Source organism: Cyprinodon variegatus, unplaced genomic scaffold (assembly GCF_000732505.1).
Source record: "Cyprinodon variegatus isolate N-32 unplaced genomic scaffold, C_variegatus-1.0 Scaffold845, whole genome shotgun sequence".
Classification (NCBI taxonomy): Eukaryota; Metazoa; Chordata; class Actinopteri; order Cyprinodontiformes; family Cyprinodontidae; genus Cyprinodon; species Cyprinodon variegatus.
Window position 1 is genome coordinate 165,869 of NW_015151298.1, and position 10,999 is coordinate 176,867.

At 37.3% G+C, this 10,999-nt stretch overlaps 1 protein-coding gene across 4 annotated transcripts in view; it reads right to left on the minus strand.

The window, feature by feature from the left end:
- The window catches only part of LOC107099195 (Kv channel-interacting protein 4-like), a 201,721-nt gene that overhangs the window by 73,061 nt on the left and 117,661 nt on the right, over window positions 1-10,999 (minus strand). Inside the window, exon 1 of one of the 4 annotated variants that reach the window (XM_015397240.1) lies at window positions 2,084-2,291. The exons of the other annotated variants lie outside the window; for them this stretch is intronic. Coding sequence (XP_015252726.1) covers window positions 2,084-2,141 — 58 coding nt within the window. The 5' untranslated portion in view covers window positions 2,142-2,291. Of the gene's footprint in view, window positions 1-2,083; window positions 2,292-10,999 lie in introns of those variants that run through there. 4 annotated transcript variants of the gene reach the window in all.

Sequence of the window (10,999 nt, forward strand, 5' to 3'; positions counted from 1 at the left end):
TTTCTTTTCTCTATGTTGCTGGTCTAAATCCCGCAAAAAATGCTCCAAGTGAGAGAATTTTACAGTATGCTGGGCGCCTCTAGCGATCCCCGAGTCCGGTGAGAGCAGTCAAGTGACAAACAACTGCGACATCAGTCTAGTAAAACGTCCATTGTTAAGAACTCTCAAAGGATCGTTAAAACGTCATTACAATGCTGTCCTCTATTACTGTGAATTGTTGGAATGGCTTTGGATCAGGAAAGGAAATGTTTAATTAACCGATGGACCCCGTTTTGCGTCATATTTCAATCCGGAAAGTAACTAGATTAGACAAAAATCAACCGGACAATCGGTGGTGTCCAAGCCGATACAGCAAATTACGTTCGGATCACATCAAGGCAGATTCTTGCTCTCACAGCCGCAGTTGGATTCCATTCACCTAAGTTGCTACGGCTTGTTTTTTTAATGTTGTATAGCTTTAATAAAGAGCCTGATGGCAACAAAGCTTATCCAAAGCATTGTTTATTTTTTATCAAATATTTCATTTCATAAAACAACAAACACTAGCTATTTGCACAGTTTAGTATAGCCGCAGCTCCGGATGGTTTTCCATATCATTATGGTCCGGGCTCCAGAACAACAAGAACTGCAATGGAAAGCTTGCAGTTCCTGCAGGCGGAGACCCACAGCTCAAACCCCTCCGGCCCGGAGGCATAAGCTGAACCAGGTAAAAACCACATCCCAAGGGCAATGTTTCACAACCGGACAGCAGAAAGGATCCTGTTCATGGACCGCTCGCTGCGATCGGATTAATGAGGGACCGCCTTCCCTGTCCAGGCACAGCGGCGGAGCACAGCTTGCTACAGCACACAGGGCTCCAACATTAACCGCCAACCTTCACGCCCAGCCGCAACAGCACGCTGCCAACCGAACCAAATCCAGCCACCACAGAACCACTCCGAATCCTGTGATCCCCTCTTTAAAGAAAAGGCGAGACTGGTTTAAACTAAATAAAGCACTGCCCCATCTGGAAAATGTTCTGAAAGATAATGAACTTCCACCAACTCAGCATAAGGTCAAAGAACATTCAGCAGCGGTGATTAAAGCAGCAAGCATTAATAAAACCATTAAGACTGATTGCTTCATATTTTTCCTCGTTAAAGGATAAAAAAAATACATCACAAAGGTGAATAAATAATGATTCGCTATCTAAAATGACTACTTCCTAACAAAACTGATGTTACATGAGGTTTTAGCATCATCTGCCATCTTAGTGAATTACTTTAGGCTACAAAAAACAAAATGCTGGAAATTGATTCACTTGTGATGTATTTAATTTTGTACATACTATCAAATGAGAAACTATAAGTATGTGTTTTCTATTTGATCTTCAATGAGACCCACTGTAGGATTTGATTTCGGCATCCAAAGTTCTCCTTTCTATGTCTTTATGAAAAATGCTTACATAGGACATTACCATATACTCAGTGATCTATTGCTTCACTGAGTTTTACAGAATCCCTTAATAATTTTGCTCTCATGCTTTCCACAATCCCCCAATGAAATATGATTTACCGTCCTTTAAGTGTCATCTCTTCTGTCTCTCTCACCACATCACTAAATATAACCCCTGGCAGTTATTGTCTGCTGGCCGCCCACTAAATCTTTTATCGTTCTTTAATGAAGACCAGACTTCTTTGTCTTTTATTATAGTGGCATGCAGTGATGTTGATTGGAATAATAATGCAGGGAGTTTATTATTCCAATAGTAATTGAACAAGCGTCCACTCTCTGGTGTCTTCCTGTGCTCCTATTGTGGTAGCAACATTAAGAAAAGCAATTTTGAAAAGAAAAAAAAAGAAAGAAAAGTAAAACCAGTTTGCAGAGTTCAGCTAGTAGTGCTTGCAAAAATGTAACCAATTTCAAGTTAATTTCATGCACTGCTGATGTGACAACAGGGAAAAAATGGGATTAAAGAAACTTTCCTAGAATCACATTTACAGGCACAGACTGACAATATATTTTCTAAGACTAAAAAGAAAAGAAATCTTCAAAGTAAACGGATCTCAAGTTTAATCATATCACCCCTTTGAATCTTGCCTACCTGTCGGTTTGCGTCTTTGTTTCGTCTGAAGAGAGAAGATGACCATTAAAGCTCCCATGATGCTGTGCAGACTTTCTCACTTACTGATCTCCAAGTCCTGCTAGCTTTCACACACTTTTCACTCCCACACTTGACAGGCTTCAAAAGCTTCAGATTGAGAAGGAAGGAAAAAAAACACGGAGAGATAGGGAGCAGGAAAAAAAAAACACTACTAGCGTTGCATGAAAATCCAGTCCAATACGGTCCAAACTTCTCCTTTATACCCACCCTCTTAGGTAGGTAGGCTGTACAATGAGGGAAAGGAGTGGGTGTTGAAAAAAGCCCTCGGTTGAGTTTTGAATTGATGCGCACGCTTGGCAGCCTCCCTCCCTTCCCTTACTTCTTTCCCACTATGGAGTGAATGCTTGCTGGTTGATCTCTGCTCTGCAAATGCTACTTTGTACCAGTTGAGCATTCCGAGTAATTGGGCTCTTAGAGAGAAAGCTAGTAACATGCTTTGCAGGAGTGGTACTGGTGCTCTTTAACCGATTCCTCCTCTCTCGGGAAGGGAGAGACAGGGCGAGCTCAAGCTGCAGATAACCTTTTCCAAACAAGCTACCCTTTTTAACTACAACCCCTGCTGTTGACGGCAGGATAAATCAAGCTGTCTCTGCAACCTGGAGTGTGTACAGCTGGAACAGAGCGCTCCACCGGAGGCAGCTTGGGTGAGTATTTAAATTATGTGTGGGTAATCACTGGTGAACCTGCTAATACTGATAAGCAATTTTATCAACACCTTAATGGCAGCAAAGGAGCACTCATGTGCTCATAAGCATTATTAAAGCTACCCACAGCAGATAATGTATCCTATTAAACCAATGAAACTGAAATATAAAACTTTGGAGTGGTCCACCTCACACTTTTTCTTCTTTTGTTATTTTTCACGCACACATCTCCAACATGTTGTATTAGTATTTCACCAGAAAATCTTCAAAGTGGTCTGCACATGTTCAGCCCCAGGATTCAGTACTTTGGAGAACCACATTGCATTGCCATTCAGCTAGAGATCAAGTTCAGCCACAATGAATTGAGAATATCTGAGGATCAATTTTCCACTATTGAAATGAATTGGATTTATTTTTAGGCTTTAACTAGGGAATTTTCATCATCTAAAAGGTATCTTAACAGTTTTGGTTACATGTTTGCAGGAATTCTCTTCCTGGATTGATTGCCCTGTATTTGGCGGTCAAATTGACCAATATTAGTCTCATCTATCTAGAGGTTTTTTTTTTCAATCCTGGTCCTCAAGGCACCCTGCTCTGCATGTTTTGGATGGTTCTGAGGTTCAGCAAACCTGATTCAGATGATTGCAGTTCAGCAAAGCCTGATAATCTGCTATCAATTGATAACAGGTGTGTGGAAGCTGTGAAACATCTAAAACATGCAGGGCAGTGTGCCTTGAGGACCAGGATTGAAAAACACTGATCTACAGCACCTTCCTCTTTCCCTGCATAGTTTATTGAAAATTGCAAATAGGTCTTCTTTTGTCTTGTTACATTAGTTTAATTTTTCCATTCATCCAAAAAGTCTAGATTTTTGGTTTGTAGAACTATCAGCCATTGTGTCAACAGATTCTTCAATCTGCATTGATTTCTGTAGCTGCTGATTTAGCAAGGGGTACCTGAATAATGCTCTCCTTGGCCTGGTGGTTTAGGTGGGAAACCATGGTAGTTTGAAATTGGCCCGTAGTCCTTTGGATGATCTGTGACCTAAATGCTTACTGGGCTCTGGAGGAAATTTATTAAACAACAAATGGGATTGGTTCTAAATTGTTACAAGATCTAAAAAAAAAGAAAAAAAAAAAAAAGATTTATAAAGAAAAGTAAAACCATGTCCATTTTACATATCTACACAATTGCATGTTGACTTATCTATTAAAACCCCTGGAAGTTCTCGGTTGTAGCAAGGGCAATTGAAAAATATATATCTATACAGTATATGATGTGTGTTAAACAGTTTCGCATTGTACTGCATGTTTTCAGTTAATCTCCAAAGTAATTACCTGCATTTTAATCAATTTATAAATTTGTCTTTGCAGTGTGGAAAGTGATCCCAATTACTTTAATTTTCCAATCTGGCAACAAAACAGAGGTTAAGAATTACAGAATGCATGTTGTGCACACACATAAAGCATGTTTCACTCAAACAAATCTTATCACTCACAAATAAACATGTTGCACTCAAATAAAAGTTATTGTTCACCAATAAAACTTGTGTTACAAACTCTAATCTAATGTCACACACGAATAAAACTTTTTTTCAAACTGTCCTTAAATGTTGAACACACACAAAAATTAGTTTTACAAACCGGACTCTAACATTAATTTCACTACATACTCTCCCTTATCTTTTAAAATATATGTAAAAAAATATATATATATAAAGAATTGTTCATTTTAATATTCATAACTTCAGACAAATCAGGTAAACACCACCAGAAACTGCTGAATACTGTATTTTAAACTGGTGACAAACTTGACAACCTAAAAAAAAACAATAGAATTACTATTTAAATTGATTGGAGTCTTCTGTCCAGTGTCTGCTTGGTATCTTCTTGTTATTGCTTACTGACTTGCCAGGGACTACAGATCTAAAGTAGCATTCATGCTAATAGCTGCATATTTACATGTAAATGTTCATGAACATGAACTGCCCATTTTACATAAATAAATCAACATTTTAATAAATATTAAGATGAACTCTTAAAATTCAACTTTACATTCAATAAGCAACACAGAATTATGATACAGTATTGATACACCACCAGCATCTACAAACCTAAGTAACTTCTTTAATTAAAAAAATATATATATTTCCCATGGTGTCACACATCCATTGAAATGAGAAAATTTTCTCAGAGTTGATCCATTAGCTGCTTATCCAACAGAACAGACATGACTTTCAATATAAACTTAGAGATTACCATGAGGGTCAGGTCAGAAACATGTACCAGCCCACATCTTTTCTGGTCCAACGCGTTGCTTAGACTGGAGGGAACAAAAGGAGCTGAACAGACATTAGCCTGATGTGTCACGTCAAAAGGAGAAAAATAGAATGAAAAATACTTCCGGTTTCAAAGCCACCCACGCACAGTTCAATTCCTGAACTGTGTGAAGGCAATTCAGGAGCGGAACAAGCGAAAACTGCAATCAAGCACCAATTTGTGCCCACTCCATTAACCTGCTTCCTGTGAGCCACAAGTACTCTATATAAGAGCTGTGTGAAGTCTTAACAAAACGCAGTGTAAGGTCAGACTGAAACAGCAGAGTTTACCAGCATCTATGTTTTTTTTCCAGTTTACTAAATCAGGAATATAGCATATAATAAAAATTGTAGTGTGTATATATATATATATATATATATATATATATATATATATATATATATATATATATATATATATATATATATAATTTTTTTTAATAAATGAATAATAATAATAAAAAAATCTTTATTCAACTCTCTTTTACAATCTACTTGAACTAATACTGATCTTTTGTCAGTAATGGACACGTGTTTTACTGAAGTAAGGTTAAAGGTCAAATATTTAAGGGCGAATAAATGCTGTAGGAAAACAGTTGCTCCAGATTTATATTTTTGAATGCAATGTTAGACAGGTAAATGGTATTCCAGGTTATCTGTTGCTCAGTTTCTCTGCATGGAACTGCCATAAACATTAGTCAAACCTATTGAAACAATAACTCACTGCCCTCATTACAATTACAGCGTCTTACTGTTAAGCTGTGGAGAACAAAAAATCCATGTACCGTAAGCTAATAACCCAAGTTTACGTCATGCAGTGTCTTATCAGCCAGCAGCCTCATGTATAAACCTTGTGTTGCAATAATTTAAGCAGAAGTATTATTAAAATGTAGATTGCATGAAAACATGCAAATAAATCCATCCAAACTGCCTAAGCTGACATTTTGTTTCACTTCAGTGCTTTTTGACTTGAGGAGCATCAAACTCAATTTTTTTTTTTTTTTTATTAGTTAAAGCTCAATAAAACAGATCCATATTTAGCTTTATTTGTATCTAAATAGGGGGGCTGCTCAATGTCGCAGTGGCAGGCTGCTGCCTTGTAGCAAGAAGGTTCTGGGTTCGATTCCCAGCCCAGGGTCTTTCTGCATGGAGTTTGCATTTTCTTGCATGCGTGTTGTTTTTTCCAGGTACTCCGGCTTCCTCCCACAGTCCAAAAACATGACTGTTAGGTTAATTGGCTTCTCTAAATCCTCCTTAGGTGTGAGTGTGTGCGTGAATGGTTGTTGTTTGTCCTGTTTGTCTCTGTGTTGCCCTGCGATGAACTGGCGACCTGTCCAGGGAGTACCCCACCTCTCGCCCATTGACAGCTGGAGATAGGCACCAGCACCCCTCGCGACCCCACTTGGGATTAAGTGTGTTAGAAGATGGATGGATGTATCTAAATAAAAATAAAGCTAATTATGGGGATGGGGGTGGAGTGGATGAAAAGTTTAAGTAGCAGGCAACAATATTAAAAAATGGATGATTATCAATCATCATGCTCAGACATTGCTTGTGGACCAACACAATTTATTCTCTATATAGATTACACATGTAAAGTTACTTAATTATTCTTTTTTTTTTTGTCTTTACAGAAATATTTTCTGTACGGGTGAGAGCTTAGAGCAGCACCTGGATGATATCACACCAGAGATGAATAAACCAAAACAATCGGACAACAACAAATTGCCCTTAAACCTGAAAAAGCTACATGTTATTTGGAAATTCTAAAGGAAATATAGACTACGTTCACACTGCAGACAAATGTGGCCCAAATCTGATTTTTTTTGCCCTTAAGTGACTCAGGTGAGATTCGTCATCTGTGCGCGCTGGCTACCATTCATTCATCCTGTCCACTGAACTGTTGCTAGTTTTACTAACATGCCTGGAAGATGTCTAGTGCTACTACCACAGATGATCTCGCTCTCGAAATGGAATGGAACAATTCAGATTAGCTAGCCGAATGAATATAAGGGATAAAGCGTAGCCGTCTGTGGCTTGGGCTGTCTGTTACGACTCCAGTCCGGCGCGCCAATGACGTCATACACAATCTGTTTTGTTTAAAAAATATATAAACATAAAAAAATATAACCGCGGATGTCTGGGCGACAGTGATTCAACTACATGTTATGAATGCTGGCGTACCATAAAGAATAAATTATGAACAATTTAGTTTGTGCCTTCAACTCGTTTCCCATAGGAAGACATCACTTGGATATAACAAAACCGAATGTCTTTGGAACAGCTCCAAATGACACAAAACTAATATGGGTGAGTAGAACATGATGTAATACCGTAAAAACAAGGGGCCAATGTAATGTTCCCCTTTAAGCAGCATGGAGGTTCTTCCTCCTACACACAATTTAAAATCAGATGCAGATTACCAGCCCTTGTTCTTCTGGTTTGTTTGAGTCTTTTGTTGTACATGGGCTACTGTATGTGATTGGTCTTTTGAAACCAAATGGAAGTGCTTATGTAATTTATTGGGAATGATTTTTCTGACTGAATTGTCAATGCTTGTAAGCTGAAACTGAAATCCTCCTTTGTTCAATCATGTTTTTCTCTTTTAACAAAGCTAGCTTCCTTGCCAATCTTTCCAACCATCTGTTCTCTTTTTCCAGAATCTGAATACTTTGGTATTCAAAGGAATGTCCTTGTTCATGAGGTGCAAGTGTACAGCTGAATCTCGTCCGAGCTGTTGGCTCTCCTATGCTGTGCCATGCATTTGTGTCGTAGTTCTCACTGCACTGGATTGCATACAAAAAAGCCACTCAGCTTAGGTTTGCGTGTTCTGTCTTTATGATGAACCAATTTTTGAGTATATTGTTGGGTGTGAAATCTATTTGTATGTTAATAAAAAATTCAGCTCCCATATTGTTATCGGCACTTTATACTGTTTTTTTTATCACTCTTCTATACTCTTTCTCCAATTCTTCCAGAGTTGTACATACCATATCACATCACAACTCATGCTTATCAATAGGCAGGAAGGTACTTCAAGCTGCAATAAAACTCACACGAACTAAGATCCATGAAGTCAAGGTGCATAAAAAAATGTGTGGAAACTGTTTTATACGTCTAACTCTTTCTCTGGGCCACAATTTATGAGATTTGTTGCCACTAGGAACTTTGAGTATGAAAGCTGCTCACTTTGTTATGCATGAAGCCCCAGACATGGTGTGGCAGAAGTGACAGAATTGATGTGGAGGAACAAGGCAAAGCCAAGCTTCATGCATAAAGTTCGGATTCAGTCGCCGATAAACATGCTAGAAAAACATGCAAGAAAATATTTAAATTCAATCTGCACCTGAACAGGTTGCAGTCTGCTGGGAGCAAAAGTGAATAAAGTTAATGCTATAGGTTGCTTACCCTGGGGAAAAAGAACTCACTAGATGTTGTGTGTTCTTTTAACCCTAATGCAACCTTTCAGTCAGTGATAAAGTAACGTATGCATTTCTCATGCTTAAGATCTTTCTATCAAAGTAGCACATACAGCACCATATCCTCCATGGAGTAACTGGTGTGTAAGTATAATAATATGCTTGATCCTCCCTCTGCTCTATCCTGGGTTTCTGTAGAAGACCGCAGGGAAGATATGAAGTGTAACTACCTTAATTAAATGACTTTGTTTAGGAATGTTCAAAAATAAGCTGATACAGTAATTCAATCAAAAAATTATTATTTTTTATTATTTTAAGCAACATTGATTTGATTACTTTTAAAGCAATATAAGTTAATAAGGCTTTAAAAACAGTGGTTAAACCAGCCACTGAACATAATTTAGAAACATAATACCTGCATTTAAAATAACTTTTTCAAAGTATATTTGAAAACAGCGATTCTGACTGAAGACATAAATGACTCAAAATATCATGTGATTAAAAAAGTTTTATTTAACCACATATTTAATTTAAGCAAGAATAAACAATGAGCCAATGGTATTAAAGAGCCAATATTTTTTTGTTTGTTGTGTGTGTAAAACACCTTATCTGCCTCTGCTTAGGGCAAACACAAAAATAAATTGTCATTTTAGGTTTCCATTTAATTCAAAGATAATGATCAAACATCTGTATCATAGCAACATGTCTCAGTTATGTGTTTGACAGTAATTAAAATTATAGTGTGGGTAAATCAATTAATTAGCTGCTTATACACGAGTATGCTTATTAATAGATTTTGGGATTGGATTGTGATGATGCAAAACATGGTGCAGGAAATTGTCTCCACTTTATCAGGCTTTGAGGCAGTATTTAAAATGAACAGTGCATGAAATACATCATAGAGGGATAACAATCCCTACTTACAGTGATACCTTTTTTCTAGGGATACAACAGTATAGATTATACAATTGTTTGATGTTATATTACTATAATCCATATTTTGAATTTGTTATAATGAGTGGAAAATCCTTTTAAATGATAGAATTTTGAAGATATGGAGGATGTTCTCCATTGAGTCATCTGTTGTATTGACAGATATGTAGAAAAAATATGCTCAGTGGACTGCTATATAATGACACCTTTGCAGTTGTTGAGCAATTTTAGCAGAACCTTTGCTATGATCTTGTTAATTGGAGAACTATCATAAGCTGGTGGAATTCTATTCCGGCTAAAAAAGGACTTTTAAAACACTACCGGGATGGTCGCTTGGTTTATATAACTGAAAATGTAGTTTCTCTTATTCTATACAGTATATTAATGTATTCTATTTACTCACTATGAAAGTTTTTTATAGCCACACAATTCCCCTGCATGAGGGCGTTTTTAGACAAAACCTACCTTCTTCTCATAACAAACCAGTTTCTTTCTCAAGGTTTCAAAACATGTTACTGTTTAAATAAAAGTGTCTATAATTTGTTTTGACTGTGACAACTTTCCATTATTGTAAGTAAGGGGGAACGAACACTTGCCAGGCAGAACAGGGCTGATTACCAAGCAGTACGGGCTGTATGATGAACTGTTCTCTCTTTGCAAGATATAAAAATAAAGTGCTGTCTGAGTGAAATTCACCAATCTCTATTTATTTAACCGGGGTGAATAGTTAAATATTTTTTCCCAGTACAATAACCTTATTATATTATGATCAAATAATAATAATTGTTGAACATCAACTATGGAGATCTGCTCAGAGAACCAGAAAGCAGGCTGTGGGGATCAAACCGGGTACTTGCAACCTTCTGAGAGCACAAGCATACTGCTCTAACCATTAGGCCACCACTCCCTTGAGAAAAAAAATTGAAATGGGAATAATCGAGCCTTGGATAAACCTCACGGGCTACAACACTGCCACTGCGCAAAGCTTAGGGTTTATAGTGTATTTTTTTATAGGCATGTACCATGACTATGTCCCTTAAATTTCACTACCTGCTGCTTTTGATGGATTATATAAAAACACTCTGGTTTTATTAGTGCCATAATCATTGAGTTTTAACGGCCCTATATTGTGTTTTCTTAAGGATTTCAAAGTCTAACATTAGAAAAATATGATGAAATATTGGCTTTAGCAATATGTGGTTATAAATTAGTTATCAAACATAATTGTTTTGTTCTAACCCCAAAGATAAACACTTGCCTTTAAGGCAAAGTAAATCTCCCAAACTGGGTGCTGCCAATTTCGTGACATTGCTATTTCACACCACTCCTGAAGGCTGAATAATATTAGAGATTTTTCACAGCCAAAAAAAACTAATTTTCATGACTTAGACATTAGCTCAAGAGAGAGGTCTTTGCCCTGAGCAGATAATCTGCTATAAGAGCCACTTTGTCTCAACCCTGAGCAGGAATCATCATACTCGGCCTCACATCAACTCTGCATTACCAGAGAGAATGGGTGTTTGTTAACAGTGGAGGCACAGTA